This window comes from Hyalella azteca, unplaced genomic scaffold (assembly GCF_000764305.2).
Source record: "Hyalella azteca isolate HAZT.00-mixed unplaced genomic scaffold, Hazt_2.0.2 contig1675, whole genome shotgun sequence".
Classification (NCBI taxonomy): Eukaryota; Metazoa; Arthropoda; class Malacostraca; order Amphipoda; family Hyalellidae; genus Hyalella; species Hyalella azteca.
In genome coordinates this window covers 1-20,235 of record NW_025931979.1, presented here as the reverse complement: position 1 = coordinate 20,235, position 20,235 = coordinate 1, and the positions used below count along the sequence as shown (strand labels likewise).

At 37.4% G+C, this 20,235-nt stretch overlaps 2 protein-coding genes across 2 annotated transcripts; one reads left to right on the top strand and one right to left on the bottom strand.

Annotated features, from left to right (window-relative positions):
- The first annotated feature begins 1,300 nt into the window (after positions 1 to 1,300).
- Positions 1,301 to 5,645, top strand: LOC108674469 (dynactin subunit 6-like). Its single transcript, XM_018162422.2, has 6 exons — positions 1,301 to 1,472; positions 1,946 to 2,036; positions 2,389 to 2,468; positions 2,689 to 2,887; positions 3,276 to 3,344; positions 4,133 to 5,645. Exons 1-6 carry the CDS (start codon positions 1,441 to 1,443, stop codon positions 4,238 to 4,240), a joined length of 579 nt encoding a protein of 192 aa, XP_018017911.1. The 5' UTR covers positions 1,301 to 1,440; the 3' UTR covers positions 4,241 to 5,645.
- LOC108674468 (zinc finger CCCH-type with G patch domain-containing protein) lies at positions 3,906 to 14,018 on the bottom strand. Its single transcript, XM_018162421.2, has 11 exons — positions 13,688 to 14,018; positions 10,064 to 10,294; positions 9,472 to 9,831; positions 8,987 to 9,126; positions 7,930 to 8,050; positions 7,506 to 7,613; positions 7,003 to 7,161; positions 6,597 to 6,717; positions 5,933 to 6,097; positions 5,662 to 5,764; positions 3,906 to 5,372 (listed from the first exon to the last, which is right to left on the bottom strand). Exons 1-11 carry the CDS (start codon positions 13,733 to 13,735, stop codon positions 5,153 to 5,155), a joined length of 1,776 nt encoding a protein of 591 aa, XP_018017910.1. The 5' UTR covers positions 13,736 to 14,018; the 3' UTR covers positions 3,906 to 5,152.
- Positions 14,019 to 20,235: the final 6,217 nt, after the last annotated feature.

Sequence of the window (20,235 nt, the reverse complement as noted above, 5' to 3'; positions counted from 1 at the left end):
TAATGGCTTTGGCTTTAGGCCATAGGCCTATCACGACTTGCCAATTTGCCATGTCAGGCCGTAGGCCTGTCACCAATTCTTAACATCGCAAAACATTAACAGCTTGTTGCAGTCTTGAACTCGCAACTCACTGCGACAATTCTGCTGTGGAAACTGGCAGCTGTGCTTAACTGCCCAGCCTCCTTGCCGATTCTGACCAGAAACTTGCAAAGCTGGGATCAAACCCGCGCCTCTCTGAGCCAATCTTGGTAAATGGAACTTTAACCACTGGGCCACCTTGGGCTCTTTTTGCTTCTGCTTGGGGCTGGGTTTTTTTTTGTCTGTTGTCTCCAAGTGGACCCCAACCCCAAGTCCACCCAGGTCTCGTACAGTGGCAATAGCATCAGAATCTTGACAACTTTTGCTGAAGTTATTGACCAATTTTTTAGACTTTACAATGACTGGCAAGCTAAAATAATAGGTCATTTATCTTTTTCAATGACTGCCAACTAGTGAGACTTATCCATGATAAACTTATGGGCTGCACTCTGCAGGACAGCTATAGGGTCTGGGAAGCTGAAAATCTGTCTGTATTATAACTAGCATAAGCCTAAACTAAAGCTTGCTCAGAAGTTCAAGTCCATATCTTGATCTGTAAGGAAACTGTTGCAGTCTAAATATTGGTCAAAATTTGTTGCGTTGAGTCACAACAAATTTTAAGGTACAATTTGAGTTGACTTGTTTGGCTGAATTTTGTATCAGTAATGTTGAAAGTAATTTTGTCAGAATGAGCACAAAAAACTGTACATGATCTCATTGTACTAGCCATTTTTATATATTACTTTCAATTTTATTAGACCTCAAAAATGGCATTTTGTTTAACGTTGCACCCATGCAGACTGACTAGCCTTGAGACAAGGAGGTCTATATCAGCAACTATTGCAGCTAGAGGCCTAATATTTTGGAAAACTTAGTTTAGCACTTCACTAGTGCTACAGTTAAAATTTGAAGAAAATTGGAGACCATAATGGTGGAAACGTTTTTCAATTTTAGACCACTGGCATGGAATGACCCAGATGCTTATGCAGGCTGCAGCTATGCTTTGGGTGGCCTTCACACACACTTTTTAAATAAAAACAGACACTTTTAAGTTCTAACCACATCTGAGTTCTTTCAATGCTCAAGTTCACTCTTGGCCTCTTGAGTCTTGCCTTTCAGTTTAAGGTAACCTACAGTATAAATTCTGAAACCTAAAAAGGAAATTCTAACAGTGTTATTATTGTTGATTTAATTTACACTTAACTGTTGTTTATTTTCTCTGTAGGCTTTGGAAAAAATGCAACTTGTCATGTGATAAATTTTGCATAAAGTTGTTATGTCTTATATACGTAATACATAGTTTTTTATGCTGGTGATGAATTCTCTCACACTGGAGCTTTTGGAAGTCTGAAATCTAGAGCAATGGCCAAGCAACTTGACCCATCAGTTTGCAAGTAAGTTAATGTACACTGTGATTTTGATTAACTTTTTGATGAATAAGGATTACTGTTGTGAAGAAATTTCAACTATATTTTGACTAATTTGTAATTTAAATCAATGCGCAGCTTGAGATATCAGAAATATTTAAGCTGGTAATTTTTATTAGGGCTTTGTCAATATGATGTTTGAAATATGCTAATGAAAATCCTGAATAGGTATATATAATTGTAGATAAAATAAATGCAACCATGTAAATATAAAAGCCACAGAGATCTTAATGTGTAATTTTCATTACTCCAACTCATGATAAGTGCAAAGTAGAATCATCAATACATGTAACTTCTAATTTTGTCAGCAATACATATGTTGAATAATTTCATGCTACTAAGCTAGCAATTTTTGCCATGACTAATTCAATTTTTATCATTTTATATAGAATTTGAATAAAGTGCATTGCATTATGTAATCTTGAAACAATATTCCTCAGTGTAACTGTTGCTGCTGGAGCTACTGTATGCTTGGAAGGCGACTTCATTGGCGAAATCACTATTGGAGCTAGGACTGTTGTTCATCCTAAGGTAATTACCTCATGATGCTGTAACTACAGTACTACCTGTAGAAAAATTTGCTTGAAATATCGAATTACTACTCTTCACTCAAAATTTATTCTTATTCAGCTAATGTTATTTAACTTACATTTAAATCAAATTACGTACAAATGGAAGATTGAGGGATTCAGTTCCAAAGTATGTCCAGAATATCTCTTGCTTCCTGTGTACCTGTATGATCTTTTATATACATTTTTTGGAATTAGAGCAATGATTAATTTCTTGTTTGTGAAGGTATTGCTTATTGTATTATTTTTTCTAGTGGGTGTATTGAGGACATTTCACAAGACAAAGTATTGACCTAGTTAACTTTACATTGCAGGCTCGTATTATTGCAGAAGCTGGACCCATCATTATAGGTGAAGGGAACCTGATTGAAGAGCAAGCACAAATAATTAACAGGTGAATAGCTACTTCTATGCTTGTTGCTGATGTGGTCTGTCAATTTTAACCAAATTTATCCTGTTATGATTCGTTTTTCATACTTTTTCAAATTAAATGAAAATCTTGTAAAATCAGTTATCATTCTCTGCTAACACATTTTCAGTAAGGTAATAGAATTTAAAAAGTGTTCAAGAATGTTTTGCACGTTTATTCACAATGATCTTTTTATGTTACACAGACGTCCTGAAGGGAGTGATGATTCCATTCAACGTACGCTCAACATAGGCCACAACAACGTGTTTGAAGTTGACTGTCTGGTTGAAGCAGAAAGCATTGGTGACAACAACGTTTTTGAAGCCAAGTCTCGCGTGGGTCGCGGCGTCACAGTTAGTCGAGGCTGTGTTGTTGGGTCACTCTGCACCCTCACCTGCCCTCAGGTTTGATAGTGGGAATTTTTCAATGTTTCAATTCATCATTGTGATAATTTATACTTAACTCGTCCAAGTGTCTGTTCTGAACTAAATTTCGCTGGAAAATATTGTAGTTCAAAATGCCTTGTAAGCTATGAAAAAATTGGTGAAAATAGATATTGAAAGTATATATTCTTGCTCATGAGAAAAATCATCATAAAACGCATTTGAACATACTATTAAGATAATTCCTAACACACAAACATTACTAAAGACTTATTTTGCCACTTTAACTTTTAGTGCGTCGTGTATCTGTCAATGCCTATTAATTATAAAATTATTTAAATGTTCTTCAATGGTTGGAGTTTCTTACTGCAATAAAAACATGAATATTGATGAACGAAACGTCGGGCAGGTGCTGGCAGAAAACAGTGTTGTGTATGGGTCAGACCATCTCCGCCGACATCAGCATGAGCGTCCCGTGGTAAGTAACAATCGAATTAATTATAATCTGTTTGTGACATTACTCTTCTCGTCAACATTAGCATTACGTAATTTGATGTTTATGTTTTGGCAAATCATTGTCATTATTATCCTCTCGTGCATACGGTATATATGACTTCCCAGCTGCACAAATACTTAGCCAATCATTAGTCCAAAACATTGCTAAAATACTTGTAGTCTGGTGGCCTTATCTAGAAGGAAGGAACATATTACCATGCATGATGAAGTCTGGTTTATTCCTGAAAGCGATCATGGTAGGTGCCTCAGCAATCTGCTGACAGACCGTTCCACTAATTGATTACATGATGCAAAAAGAAATGCTGTCTCTTGATTAGTACTATTACGCATGGTTTCCTTTTTGAACCTATAGTCATGAACTTTTTAATAAATATTTAAGTTAAGAAATAAGGGGAAAATAAGTTTTTCTAGCATATAAATGATTCATTATTGCTGAATTTTTTTTTAGAATTTTAATAATTCTACTTCGGAAATATCTGTATTAATTAATGTTGAAAAAGAAACTAATATTCACTTCAGCAGTAAAAAAAAATCTGAGCACTTTCACTGATTTTTCTCGCATTTAATTTTCATGTAATAAGCATGAAGGTCATTCACGTCACAATATATTTGCAACCTGTTTCTGCAAAGAAATATAAGGGAAAACAAAAACCTTGCGGCCAAATGGTGGCACCTCATACATAGTTTTAACTGCCCATCAACTCTATGGATACGAGTACGATCTTCTGTATGACGAAAAATTTATTACAGGTGCAGGCCTTGCAGCTCGAGTTTCTCAACAAGGTGCTGCCAAATTTCCATTACCTGGTCAAGCCTAAGAAAAAATCTGCTCCTGCTGCTGCAGTCCCGAGCTCGTGATATCTTTCATTTACTTGCATTATTAATCCATTAACTTTATCAGATTTTATTATTTCTTGTACGAGTATTTATTCGTCGCCAATCAGTCACACTTAGTCGGCTTGGTACAATATGTAATTTTAAAAGTTACGCCACCGCAGTAAATCTGCACGAGAGCTCCGCAAAGTATGGACAGTTAAATTCAATTCACTACCGACACCTTCGTTTCGGTCTACTGATATTGCTACTTGATTGACGTTGTGCTTTTACATCATCAGTATCAAGTAATTATTATTTTTACTCTGCACTTTGGAAGCTTTTGGTTGTGGGCAATATCCGCTTACAGGGCTGAAGCATTGAGAGCCTGTTAATGTCCTTATATCCGAAGCTGCTTAAAACATTTATTTTTTGAGGATTATGTGAAAAATTTTTTATCCATTAATGCTTCGATGTTTAAATTTGTGAGGCTTGCAAAAAAGCCAGGAAATAATTTTTTCTACGCAAAAAAAGCGGTAGCCTCGTTTAAAAAACGATAGACACGCTTGTCAATTAATTGGTATTCATCGTGATTATGCACTCTCAACGATCATCCATGCGAATTTTTCAAAATTTTGCACCTAGTTTCGCATAATAAAATTAAAACTATTACACATGTAATTACTTTACGGTTACTTACATATACTGTAAATGAAAGGTAATTACGCAATGCTTGACTATGAGAAGAGTGCGTGAACAATGGTTCTCACAGTGAACAATAGGAAATTGCGTGAACAATTGCAATAAACCGTAAGCATAACAGCAGCAGTTTGAATAAATAATATTGGCAAAATTGCTTATGTAACAAATCGCTAATACAATCATTACAGCTATGGCGATAGAACGTCAACTTGCGACACTACTGCTCATGTATGATAATTCTAACAATCCTCAAAATTAGAATATATCGTATTTTTTCTTCTCTCGGCGAGAGTTTTGCTCTGACGACACCCGAGCTTGAGCTCGATTGGTCAATTCAAGCTCTTGTTTCTTCTCGTCTATTCTCTTCTGGATGCTGCCAGCTGCCTCCTTATCACGAGGAGCTTGTCTGGCCATCGACTGAGACAGATGAACAATTTCGCGCTCCAGCTGTGCAGACCTCTGACCGAGCTGATACCTGAACGCCAGTAGAAGTTTTAGCTTAATAGAAAATTACGCACTTGATAATGTATTCATCATAAAAAATCCTCTTAAAATCCCGAATTTTTAATCATTCCATTTTCGAATAAGAATATATTCACAAAACGTCTAAAAGTCCTTAAACATTCAATGCCGTGGTAGTTTGTTAGATTTTTTATTAAACTTATAGTTGATATTGTGCCGTTACAAATTATTCAGCGTACAGATTACTTGCATAAATTGAACGATTTAAAATTAAATATGCACCGAATATTTTTGTCTCTTACCCTTTCAAGTTTAGCTCTTTGCTGGAGTTTGTTTTGAGGTGTGATTTATCGACGTTCACCGAATCTTTACTGGCCTTCATACGATCTTTCTTGGCGCCAGGCCCTACACCAAAAGTATTGGGTTAATGCAAAATTGGTTATCGTTTTTTGATGAACGTATCAAAGCGGCGTTGTATTTCACGTTTAAAGTAATGTTGAAGTATTCTTTCAATTAAATATATCTATGTAAGAGCAAGCAATGTTGCCAGCATTATTGTAAAAAAATGTCTACCGGCAAGTTGATTGTTGATGATGTCGAAGACCGATGTGTTCGCAGATATCCTCTCTTCCTCTCGCTTTATTCTCTTCTCCTCTCTAAGTTGATCTTTCTTGAGTCTTTTTTCGACCTGAAGAAGATCTTCTCCGCCGCTTTTTTCACGCAGTTCCATGCATCGATCTTCGCAAAAAAAAAAATCATTATTGGAACACAGATTGATTCCTAGTAAACGAACATCGAATGATCGCACTGAATTCATGTAATGTTTAAAAACATTCTGAGTTGAAAAACATGGCTCTGTTTTTAAAAAATAGGTCATGTTCTTGCACAAGAGTGACGAAAATACCTGAATATTTTTTTTCATGATTGCTCAACACGACATTTATGTGGGACAACAAAATCGGTTTAAAGGCTGGTGTCAAAGTTACCCATTAGGTAGTATGTGAAGATTGCAGCATTGGACAGCCTAAAGGTTAACAGAAGCTCGCGCACGAGCTAAAAAGGGCCTGGATGAAGAGAAAGCTCATTTGAAGAATCTAAAAAATTTACTTGATTTAATTTCTAAAACAATTATGGAATTGTAGATACTCAACTATTCTTCTCATTGGCACATCTCTTGTTTAAATATGATGATGAAATCTACTCAACCGGCTTATAATTTGCCCATACCGGGACTTACCCAGCGATACTCCAGGGGGATAGAGATACGCGGGCACAGGCTCCACTCTGCCCTCTTGTCGTCGCCCGAGTCCTGCTCCGGCCACGTACCCCATTAGGGACATGAGGCGGGATCCAATGCCCTTTATATGCAATAAATCTAACATTACAACATAGAATTCAGGTACGACAATTAAAAAAAATTACTTTCAGATCGCTAATAGGCCATTTGAATCTATACGCCGTAACATGGGATATATATAATAATAGAAAATGAGTTGTAATAACTGATCAGAACTGATTATTTTTTGATCAATATTTTTTCAAGTTCATGGTTCGAAATTTGTAATCATTTTGCAGAGAAATAGTTGTAGTGACGAATATTGAGAAACAAGCCACTGCAGCAATAAATTGAAACAGCGTCTCACTTTGGTGTGCTTCTCCCACTCTCCAAGAGCAGAAACAGCAGTTGGGTTCAGAAGCCATTCACTAGGTGGTTCATCATCAGTAAATGTCTCCGACAGAAGATCACCTTTCTCGAATGACGTCGAGCTGTTGCCTGGTTCAATTGGAATGGCATTCGAAGGCTGCAGAGCAATTAATGTAGATTTAAAAATTATCCTTTTGTATTCAAATTGATGAACATATTTGAAAGTCAGAGCAAGAATGTAAAATTTATTAGCATTGGTATCGATTCCACAGAAATTAACAACCTAAAATAAATACAAAATGACAATTCAAGAAAAAAAAATTGGTAGTAGGGTTTTCAAACAGAGGTTTCCACGGAATTATTGAAACTTTGGAAGTGTTGACACGATATTAGTGAACTACAGCTCCCCTTAAAAGTACACTAGACTGAAACAAATCTAGTTACAGGAAAGGTGAAAAAATTGTTTTGTTCAATGCAACATCCTGCACGCTGACCACTCACCGAGAGCTGCAGTGATTGAGACTCGCTGGGCAGGGGCACTATCTTATCCAGGGCACACTCAACCACAGAACTGCATGGAGTGCACTGCACACTCACTACCTCATCTGCCTGGTCATGAAGTTGGAAATTATTACATAACATAGCTAATGACTGATATTTTATTTGTGAAGGATTGTCAGATTGTTGCAGTTGCTACATGATGCAAGATTGCTTTTGCGCTAGGTTTTACACAATTTTTTAGCAGTTGCATGCGATAAGAGTTGAGCATTCAGATCCATCATATGTAGCATAAATGTAATTACCTGCAACATTTATGCAATACACCTTGAATAAATCAAAGCAAGATTTCTCAATCCTGAAAAATAATTGCCTTTATTCCATAAAATATCATTGTCCTAGAGACAAATCATCTGAAACTACTGACGTGCAAAATGGCATCCACAACACCAGGATGCCACAGTGGAATGATGGAGTCCGCACTTGATGACAATGCGTGACGACACAGCACTTTGCTTCCCACTTCCAGGGATGATGTGTCAGGAAACCTGGCAATGTGAGAAATACACCAACAATACATTCAGTTAGAATTATTCATATTTAACAAAACGACAATAGGAATGATAACCTTAGTCCTAATTACACTTCAAGCTTCAGTTAAAACTTGAAATTTGGACATACTGATGATATAGTGATGTGACTTGTGTCACTTCACCATACATTCTCTTCACTCACCTGTGTTTCTTTCTTACCAGACTTGTGGATGCAAATCATTCAATGTGAAATAGGTCTTTTGAGCTCTTCATTTAGATATTTAACGCAATTTTACAAAGTAACTGTAGATTTAAAATTTTCCATGTTTATTGTGCAAGTGCAGATGTGCTTTATTTGATGACATAGCAAATGGCCAACTTTAGATAGCAGTTGAGGTATTGATTTTCTTGCATGACCTTGCCTACACCCTTGTACTAGTGTAATGACAGAGCAATTGTAAATGCTTTTGGCCAAATGGCCTTTTTGGTTTAGTGTGTAGGACTTGCAATTTACTATTTGCTACATCTTATGAAGGCTGAGTTCCCTCACAGTTGTAAGGGATTTTTACAGTATTTTGTATAGCAGATGCCATCTGCTTGCTTCACTTACTGCTTTCATACCATGATAACCTTACTAACCCCATTTCATGCTGCGCAGGCTGAGAGTATCTGTGATTTGTCTATTTGTATGCTGACACCATTGTTCCACAATATATTTTCCTCAGCAGTGCTTAGGTGGTTTCATTAGCCTTATCTGCCAGCATTGTCCACGGCTGTACCATCCACCTCTTTAATTTCAATTTTGAACTTACCAGGACCGTCGCCTCCTTTACAATGATTTCAGCAAATTTTTAAGCTAAAGCCAAATAGAAAAACAAGCAAGGATTTTCGTCATACAAGAGTTTAGAAATACCACACTGTCTTGTTAGACCTATGATACACTTAACTCACATGTATGGTCTGAGAAGGTGCACTGCAACCAAGCTCCCATGGCTGTATTGACATGCATCGTTGAAACGGCAAACACCAGACATGAAGTAGCGACATGGTAGCATTGCTCTGCTAGTTGGCTGACTGAACAACACCACTACCTAGATTCAATAATAAAAAATGATAATGCATTTTATATAGATCAATAATTTGGATGTGAAGCACGATGATATGATCATAAAATTGTATTAGCATTTGATTTGAAACTTTTATCATATTACCTTTCACTTATTCTGAAGCATGATCAAGAGTTTATCTATAAAGCAGAAGTTTATAATTATGTGCTATATCACTTTATTCAATAAATTTCTTTTGCATTAACTCTCACTCCTTTCAAGATTTAACAATTTTATTTTAGTCCAATTTTGCCAAACAGCCAAATCTTTCCATTGAATCAATCAGTTGAATATAAGTTTTTGTAATGATTCAACTTTACTAGAGCTTACCTCTGGATAATCTAGGTTAAGTTCTCCAGTATCTGGATTTCCAATGCTCATTACAACAGCATTGTGGTAAGTGTGTCCACCCCATTCTTCAGTATATGGTGCACACACAGCAGCACCTTCTAATTTATTCACCTCTTCTGTGGTCCATGCTTTAGTAAAACCTTTGTAATCTGATAAATTTCTACTTAATAGAGAATAAACAGAATCTTTTGAATCAATTTCTTCAAGCTCGTAAGTTGAACCACCAGAAAGGTTTCTTGATGAATCCTCATTAGAAGATTCATCACTAACTTCATTTGCACTAGTATGGGTGTTTTCATTTGAGTCTGATGGTTTAGGATCCAATTGCTCTATCTCCGTCTGCAAAACAAAAAAAGGAGAGGTTATAAGAAAAATTGATGGTCCAAAAAAATATAAAAATTACTAAACTACAGTACGTACTATATCAAATTATTAATATATATATTTTATTATTTTATGAACCCACTAGTTTCTAGTTTGACAATTGGTAGAAAGTAATTAATTATTTTTGTTTTATTATTTCAAAATTTAAGAAAATTTATCATGCATATTTATAATAGATAGATTCTACCTTAAAAAGTGCCAATTCTTCTTCTATTCTTATTTCTTCTTCAGTTTTTGTATGATTGTTGCTACCAGCAGGAGGCTGTTGCACTGAGTCTGATGCGGAAGATTTGAGTGCCTGCAACTGATCCAACTCCAACTCCAGCAACTGTATGAGGTTTTGTTGCAGCTGCTCTAGTTGCTGCCGGTCACTTGCTTCAAGACAACTTGCTTGCAGAGCTAAGCTCACTTGTTCAAGCTGGAAGAAGAGTATTTAATGGAAACAAATATTTAAATTTGAGTAAATTTTGACTATCCAGCTTATCTAAATAAGTCCAGAGTAAATTGTTATTCAAATTTTTATATATAATTACTAACTAAAATTATTTTAACTGTTACAAAAATATATATCATTAATTATTTGACCAAAATTTGCAAATTTCCTTGTCTTTAAACATGAAAACAGATTTTCTAAATGTGAATACATTGGAATGAGAAATGAATACAATAGTGGTTCATTATTGTATTCATTTCTCATTACAGCTATGGCAATGTGTTCAATCAATGAGAAGGTTCAATCAAGGTTCAGCCCTCAATTCTAAATCTTAATACAATAATGAACCACTGAAATGACATAATTTTGGATCACTTTCTGGCCATTATTGAAAATTTGGTATGAACTACCCACCCATGAGACAAAAATGCCAAAATTTGTGGCTAATTTCATCCATTTTTATACCTTTTTGGCTCTTGTCTAATTTCTTTCATTAACCTCAAAAAACAGCACATTCTTGCCTACAATTTAAAAAACTTACTCTGAAATGATTTTTATTATAAGCAATTAATGGAACATTCTGCCTGATTTTTCAGTGTGGTTTCTTAAGTGTAACTATGAATCTATGATAGAAATAAAAAAAGTCTAGTAATTCTTGTTTTCCTCTAATAGCATTGATACCGGTATTTAAATTATAATTTAAAATTTTTTGGTAAATAAGTGATATACGTACATGAATACATTTGATAATTAATTTTAAAAATTATATAATTATGGCACAAACCTAATGCAGTACTCTCTTTTAAGGGGACCGGCTACCCTAAAAATCGGAAATTTTGACTTTTCCATTCTCTTGACTCATTTTGTAGCTGCTGAAAAAGCGCGTCTAACGCAGTTTACCGCATATCTGTGCGTGCTATAGTTTTTGTGTAAGACAATTTTAAAAATATATAAAATGAACATTTTTTAACATTATGTACAAAGACTTATTTGAATTAAATCTGTATATATAGATCATTACTTTCGTTAATTAATAAGTGTTTGCATTCGTTTGAAAGCTACAAACGAGACGCGTTCAACAAAGCTACTACGTACCATAGATGTACATGCAATATTTTTTTGTGTAATGCAGTCTTAAACTTTTATAAAATGATCATTTTATACCATAATTTACTAATAAATGGTATTTAAATGTAATTATTTAGGTTAATTGCGAAGTGTTTGCACTCGTTTGAAAGCTACAAACAAGACGCGTTCAACAAAGCTACTACCATTGATGTACATGCAATAGTTTTTGCTTAATGCACTTGTAAAGTTATGTAAAATGAATATTTCATATATATATTTATAGTATACAAAAAGTCCAATTTATAGCTTATTATTCACGTTAAATTTGACATAAATAGGCCTTAAGAGGCGTGCTGGTACCCCGAATGCAAATAATTGGCAATGGGAAAGCTTGGGCTACAATATCAAGACTTTTTTGGGTATATTCTTCTGTTTTCAATGAATTTTACTTTATTTGGCTCTCCTGAACAATTTAAATTTTCGTTTTTTGTCTTTTTGAAAACCTATCTCCTCCTACAGTTTTCAAGCTACAGCAATGAGACATATACCATTCGATTCGTAAAGACCATACCTTTCGAACTGATCATTTTTTTAAATTTCTGTCTGGTTTGTTTTTTATATGGGGGAAAAGGGGGGGTAAGGGGAAAATGATAAAAATTATCATCAAATCTATAGGTATGGTCCTTTCGAACCGAATGATACATGTCTCGATGTTGTAGGATGATATTTGTAGGAGGAGATAGATTTTCTAAAGTAGGTACCCCCTTTTTAGCCGTTTTCTATGAATTTCATGTTTTCTATCAATTTTTTCGAAAAATTCATGCAAGCAAAATGTTATTTTTTTTACATTTTATGTATGTATGTGAAGTTTCATGATGATCGGTAATAACTGTAGAAGTTTTTCTGGAGGGTAGCTGGTCCCCTTAATAGCATCAAACGGGGTAATAAAGGATGGGCGGGGTAAATCGGAATGTAGTCGTCCCACATTTTGTAGAAATGTTGTTTCAGCTAAACTAATCAAAATATTGTGAACTAAAAAAAATTGGCATAAAGGTCAAAATTTTTACTATCTATGTGGCATAAAATAAGTTGAGAAATCATTCATTCACTACTTGTAAAAATCCCCGAAAAAAAGTGTGAAAAGTGAGATTTTGAAAATGTACTTCTGCTAAGGTCTGTAGCAAAAAAAAATATTTGCTGTATCAAAAATTTAACTTTTATAAAAGTTGCACACAGGTGTTGGCTTGAAAACGTGATCAACAGAATTTGCACATCTGATTCCATAAAAAAAGTGGCAGCCATTTCTGCAGGGACCCCCCCACTGGGGTAATAAGGGACACCTCTAAAAATGTATTTACAGTACAACCTTGATTAGCAGAGGCTCTAGTTGATGAAAAAGTCAATCAACAACAGAAAATTTTTATTTTATTTACCTCACACAGCAAAAAAAATTCATAGATATAGTTGTGCACTGGGCAACATAAAATGAAAAGTAATTAACCTAAACTATGATTCATCCCTCCCAAAAATATGATGGTTGTCACTTGAATATTCCTTTCTGGTTTAAGTAGTTTTTACAATCTTTTTTTTTGTTATAGTGAATTCACTTGACCCAATTAAAATGGTGAAAAATTACAAGCTGTCCTGTAAGCTAACAGATACAGTCATACAGAAGAGTGCTACCGGTATATGGCTGCTGATATGAAGCTTGCAGTGGACAAGCCTACAAGGTCATTGTAAATGTTCAATGGCATTTCCATCAACCATGGATATGGTAATATCATATCAATAAAGGAAGAACAAGTGAAAATCACAGAAAATGTCATTTATTCTACATTTACATCATCTACAAAGGAAAAAGATGACATCCAATTACTGTTAGTAGACAAGTACACTCTGCATGCTTCAAAGTTCAAATGTTTTAAAATTAAGTTTTATTTCAAGTGTCCCAGATTACCCCATTCCCAGGGGTTATTCGGGATGCAATTTGCATCTGGCACCTTACAAATAGCATATGAAATTTTTTGAAGATACCATACAATAGCCCTCGCAATGAGCTATAAAATGAGCCCAAACATATTTATGAAATGTTTCATGGCAAGAAGTTATCAACAAAAAATGCTCAAAGCCCTCAGCCTGTCCCTTATTACCCCCCTTTGAAAGTATGCTATAAACATTTTGGCATAATAAAAAACATGTTTTTCATTAGTGCATGCCCAGACAGCAAGTGAAATTAAATAATTTAACAAGCTACATTAGCATAATGATGATTAGTGATTACCATTATCAATATGATTATATCGGCATTACCTGATCATTGTAGAGTTGAATAGTATCCACAGTATTTTTATCTGCCATTGCATCAGATGATCAGCATCACCAGATCACTTCACACAAGATTGACAATAAGTGACTTTTAATATGAAAGAATAAAATATTTTGATTTATTATCATGCCTGGACCTGGATAGGCAGGATAGTATGGCTCTCAGCCCTCACTAATAGTCTAACAGTGCATCAGTGACCACTGACCAGTCACCTGTCGCTGTCCTGTCACCAGTCACGGTTCAGGGTTCACCAAGGTCCTGTCCGTGTCCAGGCTGTAAAGTAGGGCCTTTCAGCTTGAGATATTGGCATCTTTTCAAGCTCTCCATCAGCCACCTTGACCTCAAATTGGCGTCCATGGCCGATCATAAACTATGGCTCGGGCAGCCATTACTGATCATAAACATAGATTGCTTGATCAGCCCAGCCATCACCGCACGCATCTTCAGCTTGTTTGATTGCTTGTATCTGTCACCCGATCAAAATGTGCATACGTCTGGCACGCCTAATGCTACTGCTGAAAAAACTTATCAATCTATTGTGTTCCAACACAATCCATTGTGTTCTAACGCGATCTATTGTGTTCTAACGCAATCTATTGTGTTCTAACATGAACTATTTTGTTCGAACGTGATCTATTGCGTTCTAACGCGATCTATTGTGATCTAGCACAATCTATTACATTCTAATGTGATCTAGAGTGTTTTAGCATAATCTATTGTGTTCTAACGCGATCTATTGTGTTCTAACGTGATCTATTGTGTTCTAACGTGATCTATTGTGTTCTAACGCAATCTATTGTGTTCTAATTAAAGGCCTCCCACACTCACCATTCCAACAAGAAGGAATTAATTTTATTAATTAAAAACAGGGAATGGTTTCATGTCAATGATCAGGGCCCCGACCTTAACGCCTCTGATGGTGGCCTACACCGACTCCAAGGGTCACTGAGCTGTGTCGCGAGCGAGGAGCGGGCCCACGTCAAACTTTTTTCTGGCTGCTGTTAGGATGCTAGCTGCATTGCCTCTCTGCACAGCCAAACCCAACCTTTGCTCCAACCATAGTCTCTCTACGTTTGCCGGACAATTCCGTAATGCGACGGCCAATCTGTGATATTAAAGGACCAGTCGTTTCACCATATGTGCCTGTCGTTTCTAATGAGACTGGCTCGAAACAATACCAAGCTGCCAACGCCATGTATTTAGTCTCTTGCTATCCTTCGCTGCACGAGCCGCGAACCCAGCAGAAATAGCCGAATTATTGACATGCAACTCAGCAAAAGTGTCGACGCAGGTTGCATCCCAGCACAAACACCTCCCATTAGAAAATGGGAAAACCGTTAAGCCATCTGGTCTCTTACCATCCCCTCTGTCCACTCCAACGGGTTCAAGGCATGAAGGAACGCCAGCGCTCTGATGAGCCCTCCTGATCACATCGTTCAGAGCCGAGTGTCTTGGATGTTGCCCAGCGCTGTACTTACAAGAAAGGCCATGCAGTCCTCGTGCATCCATCCGCTTTCCGCACCGACAAGTGTGGGGTTTGCATACATATGCGCCAACTCGAAGAGCGATTGAGACGCGGAAGGAGTCGGGATCTAGAAGTGTTCCAAGAGCATCCGAAGGAATAGCGTGAAGCCACAAGCCACTCTCTCTCTTCACCACTGCAAGTAGATAAGCCCTGGATATTTGGTCCGCCGCTTCCAAAAGCCGCGCTGCAGAGGCCATGGCCACAGGCCCATCCTCTGCCGGCCCCAACTCGCGTCCTCAGGCAAAGCAATACCTGCGTTCCCATTGCGCCACTCATCCACCACTATCTGCAAACTGTCGTCCTCGGCCAGTCGTACATTATGTAAAACAGCATCAACTAGGCCACGGACGGAGTGGAGTGACAATATGAATGCAGGGAGCGCGATGTCCTTTGACATACGGATACCCAGACCTCCCAGCCAGACCGGTAACACAGCTTGTTCAAGAGATTTGCAGTTGAAGCTATCTTTTGTATTTTAACGTGATCTATTGCCTTCTAACGCAATCTATTGCATTATAACCATTCTATTGCGTTCTAACGCAATCTATTGCGTTCTAACGCAATCTATTGCATTCTAACACGATCTATTGTGTTCTAACACAATCTATTGCGTTTTAATGCAATCTATTGCACTCTGAAGCAATTTACTGTAACCCAAGGCTATCAAATGTAACCCAAGGCAATCTAATGTAGCCTAAGGCAATCTAATGTAACCTAATGCAATCTAATTCAATCTAATATAACCTAATACAATCTAATGAATTCAAATTCAAACTGACACTTTCTACTGCAATCTAAAGCATTCTAATGCAATCTTATGTAACCTAATGCAATGTAATGCAATCTTAGGTAACCTAATGCAATGGAATGCAATCTAATGTAACCTAATGCAATGTAATGCAACCTAATGTAACCTAATGAAATCTAATGTACCCTAATTTGATTTAATGCATTCTAATGCATTGCAATGAAATCTGGTGCAATCAAATAAAATCTCAATGCATTCTTACACATTCTAATTCAGTCTATTTAATTTTACTGAATTAGGTTGGCTTGAATTGCCGCTGGAATGATTTGATTAGGGTTGAATTTGGTTGGGTTGAATGGAGTTGGGTGTTATTGAATTGGGTTGAATCAAGTTTGAACAGTTAAATTGGTTTTGGTTGAATATGGTGTAATTGGGTTGAGTTTAATTGAATTTTGGTTGAAATAAGTTAGATGGGGCTGAATTTGGTTGGATTGAATTGGTTTTGGTTGGATTGGATTGAATTGGGTTGGGTTGACTTGGTTTTGGTTAGATTGGGTTGGGTTAAATATGGTTGGTATGAATTGGGTTGGGTTGCATTGGGAAGGGTTGAGTTTATTTGATTTGGGATCAATTGGGTTAGGTTGAATTGGTTTTGGTTGAATTGGGTTGGGTTTGGTTAGATCGGGTTGGGTTAAATTTGGTTAGGATTAATTAGGTTGGGTTGCATTGGGAAGGATTGGGTTGATTTGAATTGGGATCAATTGGGTTGGGTTGAATTAACTTGGGTTGAATTGGTTAGGATTGCATTGGGTTGGGTGTGGCTGAATTGGATTGGGTTGGGTTGGGTTGGGCTTGGTTGCATTGGGTTGGGTTCAGTTAGATTGGGTTGGGTTCAGTTAGATTGGGATGGGTTCAGTTAGATTAGGTTGTTTGTATTTGGTTGGGATGAATTGGGTTGGCTTGGTTCAGGTGACTAGACTAATGATGTAGTCGGTTTATTTAAAATGATTTATCACAAGCTGCTTTGTTATCCATTGTCAGTGCCGTGAGGCTCTCTCAACGCAAGCACTCAAATACATGCACTTTGAACCATCGGAACTGCACGCTACATCAAGTAATTCTGGTGGCTCTGAGCATGAATGCTTGGGTGCTTAAATATACACTCTTACAGCAATCAGAACTGTGTGCTGCAGCACATAGTTCAGGTGGCTATGAGCGTGTATGCTAGGGTGCTCAAATGGATCTCTCACAGCCAGGAACTGCGCGCTACAGCGCATAGTTCATGTGGTTGTTAGGGTGTATGCTCAGAGGTGGGCAGTAGCGCGCTACATGTAGCGGCCGCTACTAGCGGCCGCTACATTTTTAGTAGCAGTAGCGGCTCTACATTTAAGGCAATGTAGCGGTAGCAGTAGCGCCCGCTACATATTTAAGTAGCGATACGAGGTTTTGCCGCTACAGCGCTACCGCTACATTTATAGATAAAGCCTTTTATAAATACCATTTATTTGTAAATAATGATATAAAATGATCATTTTTTAAAAGTTCAAGACTGCATTACACAAAAAAGTATTGCATGTACATCTATGGTAGTAGCTTTGTTGAACGCGTCTCGTTTGTAGCTTTCAAACGAGTGCAAACATTTTGTAATTAACGAGAGTAATGATCTATATATACAGATTTAATTCAAATAAGTCTTTGTACATATTGTTAAAAAATGTTCATATTTATATTTTAAAAGTTGTCTTACGCAAAAATTATAGCACGCACAGACATGCGGTAAACTGCATTAGACGCGCCTTTTCAGCAGCTACAAAATGAGTAAAGAAAACAGTAAAGCCAAAATTTCCGATTTTTAGGGTAGCCGGTTCCCTTAATAGTATTAAATATTATTTAAAAACCAGCATGATACATACATAATATAAATTACAGAATAAAACGGTATGAAAGATTTCGGTGTAATGTTGTCAACCTCAGCCTGTTACTAGTGTCAACATGTTACTTGTTACTTGTTAAGTTGTTACCAGTTACCACTTACAGGTTTTTTCATCATTCAGTTTGCTTACAGTTATTTTTACACAGTTATTTTTATGTTTCACCTTCCCTACATGGATGTCTATTTTAATCTACCAATCTCAAAAATAATCCAATTATTTATACAAAAAAGACTGATTTTTATATGTATATGTGGATAATTTCTTAGATTGGTAGATTAAAGTTCACATCCATGTAGGGAAGGTAAAACATAAAAATAACTGTAACTTCTATTTACTGTATCTAACCCTGGGGAACCCATACTAGTTCGGTTAGGTTAATTGCAACAAAGTTGCATTGATATGTTTTAAAAATGTTTTATTATCATTAAATGTTGAATGAGTAAATCCCAATAGCAGAACAATAAATATTTAGAGATTTCCAATAATTTTGGCCATTGTAGCGGCTAATGTAGCGCGCTACATTTTACTGTAGCGGTAGCGCCCGTTACAATCTAGTGGGTGTAGCAGTAGCGCCCGCTACATTTAGAGCATGTAGCGGTAGCGGTAGCGCCGCTACATTTCCAAGTAGCGCTGCCCAGCTCTGTGTATGCTTGGGTGCTCAAATGTAGCTCTCACAGACATCGGAACTGCACGCTACAGCGTGTAGTTCAGGTGGCCCGTGGCTATGAATATGTATGCTTGGGTGTTCAAATGTGGCTCTCACAGCTGCCGGAACTGCGTTCTACAGCGCGTAGTTCAGGTGGCTGTGAGCGCCTATAATTGGGTGCTCAAATGCAGCTCTCACAGCCATCAGAACTGCACGCTACAGTGCATAGTTCAAGTGGCTGTGAGTGCTTATAATTGGGTGCTCAAATGTAGCTCGCACAGCCATAGTGGCAAACCAGAGCTTTTTTAGAATCAGTTCATTTTTAATTTCTTTATTTATTCAAGATTTAAACCAATTTCTTAAGTATGATAATGCTGGTATCCATTATACTTTACTGGCCTACTTATAGGACTCAAAAATTAACTTGAGGGAGAGTCTTAAATACTCTCTGCTTTGCCACTATGCTCGCAGCCATCGGAGCTGCATGCTACAGCACGTGCCACGTAGTTCAGGTGACTATGAGCGCGTATGCTTGGGTACTCAAATGTAGCTCTCACAGCCATCGGAACTATGCGCTATGACACGTAGTTACAAATTACGATCATATTTGTAGCATGTAGATTGATACAGCGCATTGGCCATATTGATCGTAATTCATAAATTACAATTTATGGAGAAGCATAATTGGCAACTGGAGTCCAGTGGCATCCACCTTGGTGTCTTTGGTGCATGAAATTGGCATCCTCAGACCTTGACCTATGTTATGCCATGCTTTACAGTCTGGGTCCATGACTCCATGTCATGTCCACTCTCCACCAGTGTGAGTGCAGTCTAGTGACTCTAGTCCAGTCTGTAGAGTATGGCCTTTTAGCTCGAGATATTGACGTCTTTTGAAAATTTTTATCAGCCACCTCTACCTTACATTGGCGTCTTTTGAGGATCCTCATCAGCCATCTCGACCTTACATCGGCGTCCCGTCGCGGTCGCCGCGATCTGAAAGGTGCGGCGTGAGCACCGGAGGCCCATTTTGGGATGTACTCCAGCATGCCAGGAAAAAAAGTTGCCAGAATGTTTGCTAGAAAAACCAAAGTGCATATCTGACCGTTGTCTGATGATCGGTACTGAGGCACGTGCTCTACGACTGATTCGGCCAATGCCCAACAATGATGCACGCACTTGCGCGATCGACGCAGCTGTTGCTCAATGATTGACATAGATGCCCAAACTTTACGATCAATGATCGACACGGATGCACGCATTTTACGAGCGATATGGCCGACGCTCACACTTTACGAACGATGCGGTATGATTGACATGGATTCACGCATTTTACGATCGATGTGGCCGATGCCAACTGATCGATTCCAACACTGAGAGAAAAAGGCCCCCCGTTTTGAAATACTTGGGTGTTTCAAAACCTCTCGAGCTTGACGCGCTTATGGCAAGCATTGCGTGGCATTGCGTGTGCGGCAAGCATTGCGTGGTCAGTGCGCCGAATGCTGTCGTAGGAGGTGGTTGTGTGGAGCCACCGCTCATGAATGCCTTGAATCTATACTGCTTATGGTTAATTGGCCCAACTCAATTCGGTTAATTGTTTCAACTCACTGCTGTTCTTTTGTCAATAGTAATGTTAACGAGCGACGTCTATACCATTCAATCGCACAAGAAGTTGATCATAA